At 41.4% G+C, this 19,626-nt stretch overlaps 1 protein-coding gene across 2 annotated transcripts; it reads left to right on the top strand.

Annotated features, from left to right (window-relative positions):
* Positions 1 to 1,624: 1,624 nt before the first annotated feature.
* Positions 1,625 to 18,159, top strand: si:dkey-195m11.8 (fidgetin). Of its 2 annotated transcripts, XM_061728597.1 has the most exons (3): positions 1,625 to 1,751; positions 2,569 to 2,760; positions 14,451 to 18,159. In XM_061728597.1, exons 2-3 carry the CDS (start codon positions 2,736 to 2,738, stop codon positions 15,611 to 15,613), a joined length of 1,188 nt encoding a protein of 395 aa, XP_061584581.1. In that variant the 5' UTR covers positions 1,625 to 1,751; positions 2,569 to 2,735; the 3' UTR covers positions 15,614 to 18,159. The 2 variants fall into 2 exon arrangements, with proteins under 2 accessions (XP_061584581.1, XP_061584582.1); XM_061728598.1 differs by lacking the exons at positions 1,625 to 1,751; positions 2,569 to 2,760 and adding an exon at positions 9,564 to 9,812.
* Positions 18,160 to 19,626: the final 1,467 nt, after the last annotated feature.

The raw sequence follows: 19,626 nt of genomic DNA on the forward strand, positions 1-19,626 counted from the left end.
CAGCTGACGGCTGTGCTGGGCATCACTCCATCTCAGTCTCCCAATAAAAGGTGTTAAAACAAGGTTCTCCTCACACTTATATTATCGGGGGACATGTTACCCCTCACTTTTCTCAGATCATTGTTCAGTGCTGACCCTAAGTAGCAATGTAAGTATGATATGGGAAAGTCTCATCAGAATCAGAATCAGAATCAGAATCAGAAAAGGGTTTATTGCCAAGTTTTCACACAAGGAATTTGTTATGGTGATTGGTGCAACACAATACAATTATAAAAGCAATATGTACGAGATAAAATTAAATTAAATGTATAAACAATAAAAAGTATAAACAGTAAAATAAAATGTAGACCGGAAATTTACAAAATGAGGTTTGAGTCTGTACAAAAGTGACTTAGGAACTTAGGATAGGTAAAAAATTGAAGTTACAACACAGTAATTACATGGAATTAAGAACCCCCCCCCCCCCCCCCCAAGCGATGCAGCCCACACATGTCAAACGTGTGACTAAGCGTGTGTGTTTGGATCCGAAGTGGGTGCAAAGCAGAAAGGAGTGTGTCCTGCAGGTCCTTGAGTGTTTCCAGCATGGTAACATGAGGAGTAGACAAGCTTGTCCATGCAGAGCGATACAGCTGTCTTGCTGTGTTCACGCCGCCTGCAGCAGTGCAGATTTAGAAGCACGAGACATTGTTTCAGGAAAAGCATGACGTTGATACATTATGATGGTGGCCCCTAAATTACAGGTGAAGAGATTTACCCTCTTAGTCAGAGGTTTGAGGGCACGGTTCTGGTCATTTTCTGCTGTTCATACAACTTTGCAGGATAGTGTGTGTGTGCGTGTGTGTGTGTGTGTGTGTGTGTGTGTGTGTGTGTGTGTGTGTGTGTGTGTGTGTGTGTGTGTGTGTGTGTGTGTGTGTGTGTGTGTGTGTGTGTGTGTGTGTGTGTGTGCAGTGTGTGGGGGGATGGGGTACCACAGGCATTAGGCAATATTGACATGGTATTTTCAACCCCACCCTCCTAACAAAACTCAGATCAATGTACCAGATCAATAGCAGCCATTGATAATAACCAAACTTCTGATGTGTCTAGTGAAGGGGAAAATTCTCTCCTTTTTTCTCTGTTTCATGTGTCTCAAATATGGCCATTTGTCGTGGTGAAGACTTTTCAATCATGCAAATAAGGCCACATGAGAGTGTATTCATGCAAAAACTAATCATGTACATCTACACGCGCAGCGAGGGGAAATAGGCTCCTCTCTGAACTGCATGATTGGTCACTTTTTCTCTCCTCTTTCCCTTCCTGCTGAAATAGTTTGAACAAAAGAGAGAGGGGGAGGGAGGGGTTTGTGGAGGAGGTGTGTGTGTGTGTGTGTGTGTGTGTGTGTGTGTGTGTGTGTGTGTGTGTGTGTGTGTGTGTGTGTGTGTGTGTGGTGGTGGGGGGGGGGGGCTTGGTTGGGGGAGGGGACGTGTGTGTGTCACCAGGCGAGGGAGAGCCAGAGGGGGAGGGAGGGAGTGAAGGAGAAAGAGGATAGGGTCCCATAAGAGAGAGAGAGAGAGAGAGAGAGAGAGAGAGAGAGAGAGAGAGAGAGAGAGAGAGAGAGAGAGAGAGAGAGAGAGAGAGCCCCCTCCACACACACACACACACACACAACCACAATCCCGTTTTCATCGGATTCCCGTGATGTTGTACTTTCTGGAATAGTGGATTTACTTCCCGCATGGACGCACTAACCGAGCACATCCAGGCATGGTCAGGTGAGTGCAGCATTTCCTTGTTCTGAACACACTATTTTAACAATAATGCCAAGATTTCTGCTGTTTCTTGCACATTCCTGTCCATTTTGAGTGTCCTGTCTTTTTTTTTTTTGTGCAACATATCCTTCAATGCATGTTTTTCTCTATTAAGTTTACTTGATAATTACGTTTTTTTTTCTCTATTAAGTTTTCTTCTTTTCATGCACACACAATGTAACACTCGTTTTAAGGCTGATTTATGGTTCCGCGTTAAATCGACGCAGACCCTACGCCGTAGGCTCTGCGTTAGTGTAACGCGGAACCATAAATCAGCCTTTCCTAATGTCCAGTTGGTCCATCGGCTCTCTGCAAGCAATCATTAATCTCCTTCCCAAATGCGTGTGGGAGACACCAAGGTCCTTGTGCAGGACCAGGTCCAAAGTTCCGCTCGCTGTTGAGGTTCATAGTCGCGGTGTTGAAACGCTGTAAAGAATTTCAAACTTAAACCCTCCTGGCTGGTTTTGGAGCAGGAGGTGAAGCCTGTGCTGTGTCAGTATGTTGAGGGTTTGTGCGCGCACATGCAGGCAGTAAACACATGGAAAAACAAGAACTGGTACTACAGCAGAGTGCACGCTTAACTCTTAATATAGATTTAAAAATAAATCAAAAATCACCAATCTTTTTCATCAGAACTTGAATACAGGATCTGCAAGCAAGAAGGCATATATTTCATTTTGTGTACATGATTGATTTATAAGTGTTCTAAAAAAATAATGATTAATAAAAACAATTAAAAGACAATCTAGCAACCCTGATTGTGTCCGTTTGCTCTCTTCAGCTGGAAGTGTGTCAGGGCGGTGTGAGATGAACTATGGAGCCGTACAGGAGGCAAGTCACTAGCCGAGCCATCAGTCACCCAGAAAGGCCTCGCAGCATGCAGCTGGGCCCTCGCTGATACCAGGTGGACCTGGGCCTCTCCTCCTCACCTGAGGCCAGGCCTGCAGAATGCTCAGTCCTGTCACCCCATACAGTATGTCCCTCTTTTTTTCTTTTTTTTTTCCTTCTTAAATTCATGTAACTACATTGGCTGGACGGTTGAGTCCTTGTGCCAACTTGTGCTGACTCTGTTTTCCTGTACACATTCTTTTTCTCCTGGCTCTTCTTTTGTCCATCTCCTGTGGCTGCATCGAGGGAAGTGAGCTCCTGGGAGGAGGAGAGGGGGGTTTACTGAGAAGTCATGTTGAGAAGACAGATATGCTAATGGCTTTAACAGCTGAGTCTCCGGGCTTTGCTTTGGGGAATTTAGGGCAGAAAGTGTTCAGTCGCCGTTTTTATAACCTCTCCGAGTGACTGGGCCACAGGCCACCGTTTGTTTCAACAAACAGCACTGAAAAACCACATTTTCTCGTCTGTCTGGAACGACACCAACATGTTGTGCAGTAAAGCAGAATATGTGTTAGTTTTTTTCATTGATGAAAGATAATTAAGACATAAATAGTCTTAAGACAGTCATTGTTTTAAGAATGATCACCATGCATGTGTTTAAAAACAGACTCTTCCCTTCTAATTTGCTGCATGTGCTAATCATGAGAAGCTTCCTAACCAGGCTTCAGAATATTCTCATATTGACCGGCTGGGTTATTGATTTGGCCGAGCTTTAACAGGATTACAGCACTAACCTGTTTGGAATAATGCAATGGGGATTTCCTTCCACGTGTTTTTGTATTCAGAAGCAGACACACAGTTTCGTCTTTGAAGCTCCTTTCTGTCTTCTGCAGCGTTTTAGGAAGAATGAGGGAGTTGTCCGAGCAGATAGAAGTTTTACCTTTAACGTTCATCTGCCACATTCCTTCCTCAAGGTTGCTCACAGTATCATGCTAGTTTTCCTCCTACTTGACTAAATACTTCCTTAAGTTGGCTCTTTTTCTTCTCTTTCTTTTGGATCAAACCTCTCATACTAACACATTTCAGGTCAACGTTGAAGCAAATAAGTAAACATGTAATCACGGCCACCCACACCTCATTAAGGGGCTCCGCATAATGATGATAATGTGACGTCATGAGAGTGATGAGTCGTTTTAGCCCTTTTTAGTTTGCCAGTTACCAGGGTGATGCAGTTCTGGTAATGAGAGTCAGACCGTTAGTAACTTGGTGTCAACAGCCTCTCATTAGTCTTGAATAGTGGGCCAAATAAACATGGCCCTCTGCTTGCAACCGCACAAGGATCTGTCCTCCGTGGTAATCGCGAAAGCCTGTTAAGCAAATTGCGGCAAACCTCAGACCCTCATTAGGAGTCGTGGTAAAGATGTGCGTCGTTCAGACGGAGAAAGAGCAGGTTGAAGGACAGATGGAGAAGACGTGAGGAGGGGACCGGTCAGCTGCAGCCTGATATATGAGTGGACACAATAAGCGGAGAGGGGGCCTGGCCAGCCTCGACCACATGTGAAGGAGTGGGGGAGGGTGGCGCTGACCACACAGGCTGGGACACAGTCACGTCTTTACTGCACGGCACAAGAGAAGTGGGAAGGAGAGGGAGGCTCAAGGACAGAAGAAGAAAAAAAAGAATTTAAACAATCAAGATTGCATCAAATACCAAAGTGATTCAAACTAGTTTCTAATCGGTGTTTAAGGATACAGTAAACGTGTACATGGTGGCCTCTGACCCAAGGTCACGCTGACTTCACATTTGACTTTGAGACTGCGCTGCAGAGACGTGTGTAGAGCCTGAATTTCATGTGGTACAGTATTTGTTTAGTGCATGGTGGCCTGGTGGGCTGTGCGGACCAGAAGAAAGGGGGGAAGGGAAGGTAAAAAGGAAGGGAAGGGTCTTCTCTCCTTCACACTAGCCCCTTTCACACAGAGATTCCGCAATATTGGTGTAAAGAAGTCCTGCCAATACGCCGCCTTTGTTGGTTCACACAGAACCATACAACGCCGGCATAACGCCGCTCCCGTCTGTAAATTCACACAGCATGCCGGCGTTCCGCAATCAGAGGCGTGACGACAGCGTCAGCGTCTAGTGGCATGCCGGCATGCCGGCTGTGTCATTCACACAGACCCCGTTTCGGCTCTGTGACTACCTCCGCTGCCGGCTTATTGGTGGGGCCACTTGGCCCCCCCATTCCGCCTCCGTGACTTTCACACAGAACAGCGAGGCGGCTTAAAGGCGCAACGTTCCCGCCTCGAACTGGCTGTGTGAAAGGGGCTACTGACTTGTGTCTTAAGCCCATGGTTGCTGCTTACATAACAATCCAGCCCTCATTTACCCTGTTAGCAAAGACTACATATACTGTGTGAAGGATGTGTTTGTGTTAGTTGTCCATATGTTCGGACACAGCCAGTTTATACTCATCTTATGAGAGTTGTGACCAACTTCTAACACAAATCACTCAAAAAGGGCTAAAGGGGTCATTTATAAACACTGTACGTAAGCTTACACTATATATATATAACACTATCATTTTTTCCCTCCTTTCTCTGAAGTTGGCAATGAACAATGTGTGTTGAGTGTATGGAAAGTATATGTGCCTTGTAAATAGATCTCAGGTTAGATTCTTCACATTCCAGCAGCTTGACTCAGCCGATAGATGACCACGAGTCCCTCTGCCTGTTGGCCAGCTGAGGCTGAACATTGCATAGAAACCACAATGTGGGAGTGTACTTCTGCTGCCGTTTGTGCATGCATGTGTGCACGTGTGCGTGCGTGTGTATTTCCGATTGTCCGTCCGTCTTCAGGGGATCTCTTTGTTTATTGTGAGTGGAGTCAAAGCGCCAACAGAGACCCCTCAGCTACAGAAGGGTGATTTTTGTTTCCACTCCCCATCCAACCCACTAGCCATCCCCGGTGCTTCACAACCCCCAAATCCCATCCCAGTTAGTCCCTTCCCCCACTTGCACTTCCATCCTATTAACCCCTAATTACTCCGACTGACCATGCAGTGGACCAGAGTAAAACTAGCCTCCACGGATGCACACAAAACATGAACTTTGTATCCTTGTCCGAGTAAAACTTTAGTTAATAAAGAAAAAAATTCAAATAGTGACTGTGAAAGAAATTGGTTTTAGTGGAGCCTGTGGATGACTGGATTGAGTTTTAGATTTTTTTTGCAGCACCAATGGATGCAGAAGAAACAGTCCCCCTAACATCAATTGACAGGCTTACAACCAATCAGAGAAATGAAGCATGTGACGTAGCCAGGACAATTACCAGATTGATGTACAAAAAAAAAAGGTTTAAAATGAAATGCAGTGGAGATGGGATGGCTGTTATTGGTTTAGCAGTAAAAACATGTTGGATCAAAGGGTTGTTAACCATTCTGCAGCCAGTTTCGATCTTTTGAATACTGGTTCTTGAATGCTCCTGAACGAGTCGAGCCCACCATCGTCCCATTTCAGGTGTTCTGGTGGGTTCTGTTCCAGTGGAAATGGCTGTGAATGAGCGAGGTAGCAGACCGATTGCAGGGCAGGGATTTATTGGGAAGTGAACGGGTCTGGCGGGCCAGGCTTTGATCGAGTGCAGGCTGTATTTACCCGCTCTGCTGCACCGTGTCCTGCCTCAGTGCCTTCAGCTGCATCATAAGCCATATCAGTAAGATTGCACAAATTGAAATGCATGGTATTTTCACATTTATGATACAGAAAAACATTTTAAATTAAAACCTGTCACAATTGTAACCATCTCAAAAAGACAAAGCAAGGTTTAACTGTTAATGTGCTTTTCGAGAGGTGTGATCGCATACTGATGGGCTAGCAGGGGATCCCCCATAACATTTCTTCACATAAAACATACACACCATCACATGCTTCCGCCACTGTCAAATCTGTGACACGTCCCCCCAGGGTGCCAGGGTGCCAGGGTGTATATCTCACATGATTCAGAGCATTCGAGCCACATGAGCAAGTTTAAAGACTCAATCACCAAAAGTACTGCATATTTTTTCTTATAGTGTGTATGTTTGTGTGTTAGCCTGAGTATCCACTATTACTGATTCCTGTCCCATTGGTGGAGCATCACTTTTATGTATTAATAGCATGACCCGTTGGATTCTTCTAAACATGTGAGTATTAACCCATAAACCCATGTAAACCCATTGTTTATACGAGCGTGTCTATCTGTTACTGTTACTGTAGGAGTGTAGACCTGTGTTGAAAGTGATACAGTATTGTGTAACAGTCCTAGGCACCCCTAGCATGCCGCCCTACATTTTCAGCAAATCCGTCTCACAAAATAATATTAGAAATAATAATAAAAAGAATAAAAATGTTGTTTTTTTTTGCAAATGTTGATATGAAAATGTGCCATTTGAGATTTTACGGTGTACGCCAGACCTTGTGTCTTGCGCCAGCTTTATCATAGGGCTATAGCTTATTGCCAGACTTAAAAAGGGCTATCCCATCTCTGACCAATTCTTGAATATAGCTGAAACATATTGTTGCTTTTATCCATAGTTAAATCAACGCGGATAAATCGAACAAAATAACGTCTATATAAAGGTTAGTATGCTATATGGATGGTATTCTTGTGAAAAGCGACATTTGCCAAAAACAACATGACTGTACCTGGTGCGCTGGAAACTTTCAGGGCAATTTTAGCTATTTGTAAACCTTCCCAGTTGTTTTTGCACAGTGGAAAATCAGCGAGAGCTGGAGAAAACAGTTTGAAAGTAGATTGATCTATATAGTTATAGTTACTGATCAAAATGCAAGAATGTATATGAGTCCAAATGTTACAAAAACATAAAACTGCTTGAAGGCTAGTCTTTTTTAGTGTAATGGTGTCATTTTCTCAGTAATGACGTCTACGGTTTAAGGGTGCCAGTGAGTGGAATGCGGGTCAAGTACTTGTCTAACCAGTTTGGAGAGATTCACACATACGCTCACACCCCTCATTCATTTCAAATGAGATGGCGTCATGTGCTTCCAAATGTCATTCTTGGTTTGGTGCTTCAGTTTAACTGTGTAGTTTGCAATGGAAGTTTCAAAATAGTTGAACTTTCTTGGAAGAAACACAGGTATCAAATGGCATAACACTACATGGATTTCCGAAAAAAAAAAAAGAGCGACAACTCTGAAACTGTGCCAACCATCTCATGAGGAACTAAAATGTATTCCCTGACTGGCCGCTGGGGGCTGGCTGCTGAACTGAGACAATCTCCATTGACCTCCATGTTAAAATGTCCAACTTTAGAGCAAAAATAATCATATTTACAGCCTGGTTCTAAAAACTGTTTTGGTCTCAATCGTTTGATTTCAGATCCATGACAACCCTGAATGGTGTGACTTTTTTTTACCACACCAGGAGATTTTATATAAAGCTTTACATTTATTTCTGATGATTGATTGACAGTTCGCTCAGCCAATGGCTAGCTGCTATCACTTCTTCATCTGCATTTGTCACGGTACCATTTGTATTAACCAAAACCTGTCTTCAGAGACCAATGGGTCACGTGACCTAATGCTTCAGCCTTTGTTATATACAGTCCATGGTGAAAATGTGCTAAACTAGATTGTTGACACATCTGAAGAAAAAAAAACACTTCATGAAAGGACAAAAAGGTTGTTGCAACATTTGACAATTAAAAAAAGAAATGCACTTCCAGGTTACAGGTTTTTATGTGATAATTAAGTTTTGCACCAGTCTAGTAGCAATACAAACTAACCTTTGACTGACTGCCGGCACTTATTCCAAACATCCGAATTTTAATATTTTAATATCACCAGCTGGTGGTTGTTGATACTGTTAGCTCTGGTAATCATAAATACCAGTCAGCTTTAAAAATGTATGGTGTGCAATACAAAAGCATTGTGAGTTGCTAATAAAATAAAATTAGATAAACTGTGTGTCATGGAGAAGATGAACAGTGTCCCTTCACAGCAATCTAGAAAAATGTGAGAACATTAGAAAGATGGTTAAATTACAAAAGTGGTTGAACAGACATTCACAGTGACAGAAAAAAACCCAACTAAAGTTCCTAAAGCGAAAGGTTAGTTAATTGGTTAATTTTTTGGGAAAGCATGCACTGAAGATGCTGCAAACGCGAAAGTGTGTTTTTAGAACTTATTTGTGCCGTACTGACACAGCACAAATAACCGAGCGCTTCTGCAGAGTCATCTGACATGAACATGAATACTGATCATAGCCTTTACCCTGAAGACAAAAGACAGATGTTTTTGTTTGTTAGTGGGTTTTTTTCCCTTTCTTTAACTGGCCTGAAAGGGGCTTTAGTGGAAGTCAGTGGGAATTCAGATACAAAGCAAACACTCCCATGCCAGGAAGTCACTACCAGGGGACATTATTGTTTTGGGTTAGTGTTGTGTGTCATTGGAGGATTTAAGGAACACAACAGCTACCAAGTAAGTGAGAGCTAACACTTATAAAAACTGTGTAGTATCAGTGTATCACATGTAACGTAGTTGTGTTGTTTCTATGGTCTTTCGTCTGAGGGTTCTGATGAATGGTTGTGGGAAGCTGTCGTTGCGCCACACCAGCTTGGCTTTCATCGTTGTTGATAAGCCAAACAAATGCTACCGCGAAGGAAACATGAAATAATTAATTACGGTTTTGAGCTTATCACTTTTCCCTGTTTCACAAATATCACGTCTGGATTTACGTCTGTTTATACTGGAAAACTGTCAGTGTTTTATATTGTCACACAATCATTCTTTAACAAAACTTAAGTTTATATCAAATTGTTACATAATGTTAAGAATAGAAAATTCTTCATATCAACAAGTGCTTCCTGAGGGAGCATGGTCAAAGAGAAGTTAAATCTTATTGCTTTTGTCAGATTGTCACGAAGCCCTTACGCGTCCGTAAGCCTTATGTGCTCTAATCCATCATTAGTCTGGTTTCCTCAGTCTGGTCCCTGACCCATCTAGACCCTACTATTCACTCTTCCAGCTTCTGATCTCTGTGTGATCTTTCCATCTGTTGAGTTTTCACATTCCTGTGCCGAGTTTTGATGATGACTCCAGACGCAAATTACTGAGCTCAAATATGTCTTGGCCGGATTATAAACCATCTGGTGAAGACAGGGCGTAAAGCAGTAAAAAGTTGGCTCGTGCCAGCGGTCAGCATGAACAGTGAGTATCTGTCTGCTCATTTTGATTGTGCATCTCTTGGCAACTGTGATGTCCAGATTGATTGTGTCAAGGCTCATCAATTTTATATAGGTCTAGATTTTTGACAGTTGCAGTCAGATTTTATTGTAAGGTAACATTGACTAGATGGTGGATGATGGTTGCTTGCCAGCACTACATAATTAGTTATCTAACATTGTCTGACGTTGCAACCCGTATCCAACTAAGGACCAACTTTAATGTGTCAGCTGAATGGTCCGGCAGTCAATCAAGCGGAGCGGCTTTGTCACTACCAAAGTCACACTAAAACATTTTAACAGATTTATGAGCGCAGTGTGCCACATAAAATTGGTTTGAGGTCAGTAAGCACAACAAAATTCATACATAAGGAGCACCTAACTATAGGGCGCACTGCCGATTTTTGAGAAAATTTAAGGATTTTTAAATGTGCCTTATAGTGCGAAAAATATGGTAATTGGCATAATATAACAGTTAATGTGAATTACAAATGCACCCTGACAGTCCCTCTCCTTAGCTTAGCTGGCAGCCTTAAAGACTTCATGTTAAAGTGACAGTGCAGGCTTAAAATCAGAGTCCAAAAACCAATGGACTCGTCCATCTTATATTAACAATTTAGAATAATCAGTAATAAACTGACACATGCAAAGCAACTTTTGACATCCTTTTTTCCTATAAATGGAGTTTAGTTCTCTTCCCCTGACTATAATTAGACGTCAAGTCAATGTTAGCTTTTTAGAGTAAACCCAATTTTCAAATCTATATCCATAATCCAATTATAAATGTTGGAATACTACGTTGTTCCAACCTCACACTAAGTTTAGGTGTCCGCTATTGGTGGCAACGATGAACCAATCAGGGAACAGGACGTAGTACTACGCTTACCTCCGCCACTTTTTATTCGTGGATTTGTGGAAGAATAATGATTTAATTGTGAGTGTATTTTTCTGTATTTGTTACAACTGAACGATATTCTGAATTATTGTGAATGAGTTGAATAAAGTTAGACTCACCTGACTGTTTTGTTTGGTTTTATATATGTTCTATCATGCGTTTTATTGGTGCGCCCAATGGTCCGGAAAATACAGTATCTTAATTCTTAATCCAAACATCTTCTATAAAATGTGCTAAAACCATAAACCCTTTGAAGGTATGTTAGTTTAATAACTAATTTAAGTTCTCTAACACAGGACACTTTGTTATTGTCTGTTCCACCAAATAACGGCAGCAAACCAACGGTCGGGAATCAAAACAATTAGTATGCAATTTGAGCTGGCCGGTGAATGGCCCTCATGGCCTCATGCTCTCATTTATACTGCTTGTCAGTTACTGCTGTTAACCCCTACTCATGTCAATTAAGCCATTTATGACCCCAAACACAGCTCTTCTAGCACTAATATCTACTTAATTATGGGATTGTTTTCAGATGGACCACCAGCAATCCCTTTTGCCCAGCACACTGATAATGAAGGACTGGACTTTAGTCCCCCAACAATGTCATGTAGGAAAAATGTACAGATTCATATTTCATGGCAGCTTTTGATGCTTTTTGACTGTGAGTCTGTTACAGCCGTAGATTATTGCATATCAACGATGATTGGTGCTTTGGCAGTTTAAGGCCCTTTACTTTTGGTACAAAATGACTATATTCATTTTTATAACGCCTTGGTTTCAAGTTTTAGAATAGAGTATCTTTATTGTCTTGTAACCAGAATTAATTAAATGATATACAAAAGCTGTATTTTACATTATTAAAGTGCAAAGTGTGTACCACTAGTGTCTGTTTTAAAAGAGACTATTTTATGCTTAATTTCAGGTTAATATTTTTTGTTGTGTTATAATAGTTTTACAAAAAGTATTTCTTTGAGTCACCTCCGCATACTATTTCGGTTCTGTTGAAATTCATTAAAACTTTCTTAATTTAAAGTGGGTAAGCAATTTCTGGATGACAACCCGTATGTTGATATTTGAACAAAATAACAACAACAGAGTGAGCTAGCTCGTCCCTCCCTCTCCCACTGGTGCTAGACTTAGAATGCCCTACCCTACCTTTAATGCATCAATCCTGAAAACCATGGTCTGCTTTGTTTGGTCAGCTAGTACAGAAAAATGAAGGCAGCTGGCTGTATATTTGAACTCATTTAAAATAGTATTCATATTTTCCTACAAGATATTTGTGAAAAGCTCAAAGCTCATAGCCAGCTGCATTTATCTTGCACTAAAGTAGTATGTGGAAAGCTATCCATGATGTCCAGACAACGAAAAACATCTGCCTTTTGTCACTGAACAAGATCATTTTCATTCTAGGTATAGTATAATTAATAATCATTCACATTTTTCATCAGGGCGGTTTTGGTTTTAATGACGGATTTTACATAAATGCGTGTGCACCAGTGGGAAAAAAAGCCTTTTAATGTTTTTGTGGCTTGCTGGAATTCCCAGGAGCATGGGGATTTCTCCGAGCCAGGGTGGAGCTACTGCTGGTCGAGAGGCCTGCGATCCCTGGATTGGATGAGAGGGATTATTGGGCTGAGGGATCATTTGATTTAGGGATCAACATGTGGACCATTTAGAGTCCCATCTGGTGGTCCTTGTGAACATGTGACACAACCTGGTATAATCCACAAATGCAGACAGGTCAAGACCGTGCATGAGAGTATGTGCATGTGTGAGAGAAAATAAAAGCTTCTGCTGTTGGTATAGCTACTGCTTTTCCTGGTCAAATAAATACATAATCTTGAATAGAGATGGTACTACTTATCTATCAGCAGAATAAAAAGTACGGCAATTTTTGTAATATTTTCATTCAGGCCAGTTTTGAGAACACAATTTTTTTTCTTTCTTTCTCTCCAACATTCATCATGTTGATTTTTTTTTCACATGATATTGTTGTAAATTTATAAATTTGTTGTAAATTTAAACATATTAGTGGGGTTTGGGAATTTTTTCCCCCTCTCAGTTTCTGCTTGTAAATTTTCTTTCAAATCATTACCGGTAGATTGATACTAGTTTAAACTTTTAGGTAACTCAAAATTCTATATCATCACAGTTTGTGGCTTACTAATGCTTAGTATAAAGCCTGTCCTTCTGCACAGATTTGCATCAAAATGAGCTGAAATAAACTACAAAGAAACAGTACAGAAATAATCTGTTCCCCCATACGAAGGAAATATTGCAGAAGCATCCTCCTTTATCTCGTGCTGCAGCAGGGAAGCCCCTCTGGCCCAGGCCTGGGGTCAGGACAGTTTAATAATACTCTGCAATGCCTGGAATGTCAGCCTAATGCCAGTTTAAAAAGGCAAGCCCTCAGCCACTAAACCAGTGGATTACTTCGGTGGAAATGTACGTGTATGATTATGCGTAACAAATGAAATCTGACTTTTCTGCCTGCTAAATCAGTCCTTACACTAGAAGCAGTGTTCATCGAAGTTCTGGTCTAGTGCCTGTGAAATACTGAGGAAAAGAACTGTGACCCCACCCACTATCCCCCATGTCCAGGAGACCCCTAAGGTTTGGACCGAATTAGATCACACGCTTGGTGGGGGTGGCTTTGTGGACTAAGCGACTCACAGAGAGACAACAATGGATCCAATGTGAGAGAAGGAAAAAGTGGAGAGTAGCACGCAGGCTAATAGAGGCTTATCGCCGTGGAGACCAGGCTGGGGGCTATGTTGGCGGCTTCTTATAAAGATTAGGAACAGTTGTCCCCTGCCTGGAAAAGAGCATGGGCCAAACACTGACAAAATTCTGGGGAGGTTATTATCAAAACACACAAAATGATCTTTCAAGAGAGTTTGGGAAAAAAACAACAACAAAAGATGGTAGTTTCAATTAGTGCTGTTCGATTAATCGATTTTAAATCGTAATCGCGATTATGTAATTAGAACGATGTTAAAATGTGAAAATCGTAAAATCGATTTTTCACTTTTTTAAAAATTTTTTAATTTTTTTTTAACCTTGTCTGCACACATATTAATGATTGATGGAAATACCTCTCAATACCTGCGACAAGTGCCCCATCGGAGAGGCTCTTTAGTGTAGGAGGGGGCGTTGTAACATGCCACCGGGCATCCCTCAAGTCAGATGCGGTAGACCGGCTCGTGTTCCTTGCAAAAAACTTGCAAATGTGAATAGCAAATGTAATGACTGACATTACACACCTCTACCTCCTTCATGGGTTGCATTATTATTTAGCATGCAAAGACCCAGTTTAGTTTAATTAGAAAATGTCTTGTTTTATTTAATTGTTAATATAACTTACTGTATGTTTGCAAGTGCTGATTTGCTGATTTTTTTTTCAGAGATAAAACTTTATATTTTATTATATTTTTTAAAACTTTTTTTCAACTTATTTTACAGAGTTTTGCACTTTATTCATTCATTTTTGGTTTAATAAGAGCAAAGTTTGCACTTAAAGCCCAATGGGGCAAATGTTCAATAAAAAAACAGCATATTTGAAATAATTTCTTTGCCTTTTGTCAATTCACAAAATAATCGTAATCGAAAATCGGATTTTGAGAGAAAAAAATCGAGATTTTATTTTTGGGCAAAATCGAACAGCCCTAGTTTCAATTGTCATTGTTTATTTGTCTGAGTTAACTCCTGTGGTCTTGTTTCTGTCAGGTCTGTTGAAGATGCACTGGTCTCCGGAGCACGCTGCCCCTTTATCTCAGTGGCCTGAGCAGCACCTAGATGTCACGTCGACCACATCACCCTCCTCGGCCCACAAACACGAGCCCTACACTACTGCATCTCGCCGCGGCTATGCCCCTGCAAGTTATCCCTGGGCCAGTGATGACATATCAGCCCTAACTGCTTCTTCTCTGCTTAAACGCTATGCTGAGAAGTACTCCGGCCTGGAGCTGTCCTATGAACGCCCTGCTACAGGGCCTTACTCAGAGCCGGGGACTTTCCTAAAAACTGAGTCTGAGCCCTGGGCTTTGGGCCAGGGCATGGAATGCTATCCTGGACTGGAGACTCTAAATGGCACCAAGGTGGGGTCTGCCTCCGCGGGGATCCCAGCCACAGGAAGTGTAACTGTAGTAAGCAGTAACTTGGCCTCAGAGCCAGGCTACAGTGGTGCTGGCTCCTGCAATGCCCCGTCAACTCAGGAATACCCTCCCGCCTACAACAGCACCTACCTGACTTCAGGATATTGCCCTCAGCCCACCGCAGCACTTCCACCTGCCCCCCTACACTCCTTACAGGCCACACCCACCCTAGTCCCCAGTTATAGTGCCAGCACTCCTGTCTACAACTACCCACCAGGGTGCTACCCCCAAACTAGCCTGTCATCAGGATACAGCCATCCCAGTGCCTCCTACCTGCCCTCTGGCATTAGTGCTCCCACTCCTCTGGCCCCTAGGCCCACCATGGTGGGGGCAAATTACAGCTACACCGCTCACAACCTCGGAGTGAGCTCTGACGCAGGGGTGCAACTGAAACGCAAGGCCTTTGAGATGACGGATGATGAACAAGAAGGGGCAGAGGTGGAAGGACGCTACAGAAAGTACAGCAACGGCCATGGAAACAGCCACGGCAAAGGTAACGGTAACGGGCACGGCAACGGCTATGATATCGGGGGCTCGGCCTCAGACCCAGAAGCCTACAAACCTGGAAAGTCTCTAATATCTCCCCCTTATGGTGGAGTCGGGGACTACAGCCCGCCGTCAGGTCTCTCAGGTGAGAACGTGTCGGGGGAACACAACTTCCCTCAGCAGCAGAGGATGTCGATGAAGATACCTGCATCTCACTCACAAGCCGAGGACCCCGCTGGCGGACGCTGACTGTCCCCGGGCAGCATTTGAGAGGATTCCTCGCTCCCTAAAAACCAACCACAGTTCTTAAGCCACATGGAGTTGCAGTTGGAGTAGCACTGGATTTGTGTGTAGAAAGTGTAATCTCCCCAGCAAACACACGAGGGCACAAGACACATTTAGCAATTCCATCGTTCACGTTTTTCCAAAGATTCACAGGAGCATCTACCCCTCCAAGGTTGAGATAAGTCTTACAAGTCAGGTGGAGGCATTCTCTACATAGATAATATGAAGACGGTCTAAATGTATGAGTGTCTGTTTCTCTCAGGATCCTATTTATTTCCTGTCTGCTACTGTGGCAGCAGCGCTGCAGCATTGCTGTTTTAGAAGTTGGTGTAATTATTTGTGGCCATGATAAATGTTAAAAGGCCTTTTGACTGCAATGTTCTATCACACCACAAAAAATCATTAACTGACCAAAAAGAAAAAGAGCAATAACTGAAATGGTAAGATTGCCATACTACTTTAGCACAATCACTGCGACACAGCTGAATACAAGGCTTGATGAGTTACTTGGCCTTGAGAGATGAATGTTTCCCTCTTTCCTTTTTTTATATTGTTCTCTTGATCTTGTTCTTTATCTAGTTTCTTTCCTCTACCCTGCCTTCTCTGCTCAACCTTTCTCACTGCTGAGCATTTGTTTTTTTGTCCACTTTATACATATCAAGCTGCTTATCAACTGACAACATGGAAGTGTTAATGAAGCCGCCCTTTAAATTTTACGTCTCTGCATTTTATTGCAAAGAAAGAATCTCAGATTTTATGTATTTTAAAATGAATATTTAGTGTTTGCAAGATCACAGTTATACAAGTATATGCAGATCCTCTTCTAAGCGCGTTTACATGCAGATTTCTGCTAAATGTTTTGAGTATGCGAATACTGTAATACTTGGCCCAGCTTATGCCTTGTCTTTAATATTTAAAACGAGTGAATATAAAAATCAAAAACAAAGCAACCAAACAGAGGTCTGCGTACGGCTAAAATGTACTCGCAGCAGTTTGAAGGTGCATAAAGGCTGTTGGTCGTCGTGTTCTGAATGCAGACAGAGAGGCATGTGAGTTGCAGTGGAGTGTTTCAGAGTCAGTGCCTCGAACGATTTAAGCTCAACATCACATTCTTTGAGAAGATTTGCCTGCTTATCTGCTAAAATTTACTTTATCTTTTTTCTTTTGAATATGCATTCTCTTTACTTTTGCCTCTCAGAAGGATGATTTATACTTGTGTTATTGAAATACTCAGGAAGACTATTGTTACCTCTGAATGATAAAACAAGAATGTATGTAATGACCTTAGGGTGTTGGTCAAGAGCTTTATGGAGTAAGATTAATGAAATGGAGCCATGGCGGAAACTTCAGGGAAACCATGAACTTACAAGGCCTTCAATAGTATAAAATATACACGCACACGCTCACACAAACACCATTTAGCCAGCTTCTTTGTTTCGGAAAACTTGAAGTTTTTGTACCATGCACGAAATGTTGAATGTAATTCAGATCTTTTTTTTTTCTTAAAGGACAATACATGTCATAATGTAAATCAGTGATGTTTTTAGTTATATGAAACATATTTTCTTCATGTATAGATGTTATTCTCTTATAGGTTTTGGTGGAAAAATGAATGACATGTTAAGTGTTAGTTTAGTTAGTGATAGGGACATGGTTTTGCGGACAGACTGTCTAAAGAAAGCACTCCTCGTAAATAGACACTCGCGTATTAAAGATCTATACATGCTGCAGGAACTCTTCTATGAAATGTCTTAATAAAGAGCACAGTTCTCATGTCAGTATTTTAAAATCATGAGTCAGACAGGTTCAAATTGATTTCCAACCTGAAATATAAACTGACTGCATCCACTGTCAGGAGATATGAACAGTCACAGCTCTAAACGTTGTTTTCTCTTTCACCACATTGCAGCTTTATAGTCCCACAATAGCAGCCCTGCAGAAGCTGCTGAAGTTTGCTGTAGTTTAAGGGTTGTCGCAAAACCAAACTCCAAACTCATACTAGAGTTAGACAATTAGTCTGAATTGCAGCATCTGTAATTCAGGGTTATGACAAAGTATTTGGAAAATATAACCATTCATAAAACGTATACTTAGTCACAATGCGGTTAAGTGTGAAAAATGGACTTTCATTATTGATTTAATAATCTGAGGGAGAAATAGAAATGTTAGGGAAACGATAATGTACTCTTAACCCCTATTTTTCAAGTTTCCAAGCGCTTACCAACAACAAATAAATGCTCTTCAATGCCAAAAACACGAACCTACGTGCTGAAACAACTTGTTAAATTTCCTCGGTGCGAGTCTGATTCAGGGAAAGATGTGGAGTCAAAGTCAAACTTCTACTTAAGTTGTCTCTTTTGCATTCTCTGTAACCATTTCTACCTCATTTTGAAGAGATCAAACATGGAAGTATTTATTTCATGTCATTTACACATGCCAGTTAAAGGAGTATTGTTTCTAATTCTTTACCTGTTATAGTCTACCTCACTAAGGACTGTTGTGTCATGGAAATGAAGATATACCAAAAAAACATGTTTGGCTTTGTCTTTTTGTCTGCTACAGTTCACTTGATCTTTTTTTTGTTTTCCCTAAATAAGACAGCAAGAAAACCCTTTCTTTTGTTTTTGTCTTTATCCTTGTGAATGATCCTGGCCTGTCTCGTTGCCTGGTAGTGACACGGGGCTGTAAGTGAGGGGATGGCGATCACGTAGACGTCTGCTCCAACGCTGGTTTTCATTCATTACTTGTCACTCAAACTGGTAAATGTGGTAACACTAGATGTTTACCAGCCAATGTGAGATCTTCAAACGTATATAGATATAAGTTTGAACTTATATTATATAAACGTATTACTGAGTTTATTTTACAGGCACATATGTCATATTTGTGATTTTTTTAACAAAAACTCTGGAAAGAATTGTATATAACCAAATTTAATTGGAAAATCCTACTTTGGTTTGAGCTCAGTTATCATAAATGTTCGTCAAATAAACAAGTAAAAGTATTAGTAGACCCAGTCCGCTGAAACTATCCTCCTAAGTCATTTATCATGGACATGTCGGCCATATTATCAGTTATTAACTTGGGTACAATAAGAGGTCTGCAAGACTGAATTACTAATCCTTTTAAAAGCTGCTAACCACATGGCCTTTTGTGTCATGAAGACATGGTTTAGGGAGCATTTTCTTTGTAGGGTGGGCTGCTTCTAGTCTCCAAACCTTCTCCAAACTATTTTGCCTTTTTATCTTGTGTTCAGGGGAGGAATTAATGGCATTTTTTTAAAGCCCAGCTCACATTCCTGGCAACAAACATCAGCCCATCCATCCTCATTAGTTTTTCTTTTCTACTGACTTTGGTTGAAAGATGAGGGAAACATGTGAGTTATGGACCTTTTGTTTGACTATGAACAGATTTTTTTCTTTTTAAATAATTGCCAGCTCAAATAGTTCAATGCACTGCATCAAATTAATAAACTTGGGTAAGCCTTAAGTAGTAAAGTTTCCAGTTTCAGGTTTTTGTTAATGACTATTGCTATCCTCAAGTAAGCCTGGTTATTTACTGCAGATTAGTATGAGGATAAACACGGATAGTTTTAGTACATGAACACAGAGGCATGTTCAAAATTCCTAGGCATGCATGAACTGCTATTAAAAATATCAAATGTATCTATTTCTTTTAATCAATTTGCAAAATGCAAAGTGAGCAAAAGGAACCAAAAAAAGTTTCACTCGCACAGTGTAAGAGATCTTGCAGAACCACAGTCATGTGAATCCAGTGATTGGATTGACCATTTATTGCAAACACATAATAACCATCAGTTTAATTTGTAGGTTGAAACAGTCCTTAAATGAAATGGGAATATCTGCTTAAACATTTGGTGAGGAACAACTAAGGTAAGGCTGCAGAAGACACTTTGATTTGGTGTGGTTCAACGGTGTCCTCGGTACTGTGGATGAAGGGGGGATGAACCTGACCGT

The sequence above is a fragment of the Cololabis saira genome, chromosome 8 (assembly GCF_033807715.1).
Source record: "Cololabis saira isolate AMF1-May2022 chromosome 8, fColSai1.1, whole genome shotgun sequence".
NCBI lineage: Eukaryota > Metazoa > Chordata > Actinopteri > Beloniformes > Belonidae > Cololabis > Cololabis saira.

What these genes read in the sequence shown, in the direction of transcription:
- si:dkey-195m11.8 (XM_061728597.1), top strand. Translation starts at nt 2,736, where the DNA reads ATGCTCAGTCCTGTCACCCCATACA. An exon ending in CAGTCCTGTCACCCCATACA is followed by an intron (nt 2,761 to 14,450) that starts GTATGTCCCTCT and finishes TGTTTCTGTCAG; the next exon opens with GTCTGTTGAAGATGCACTGG.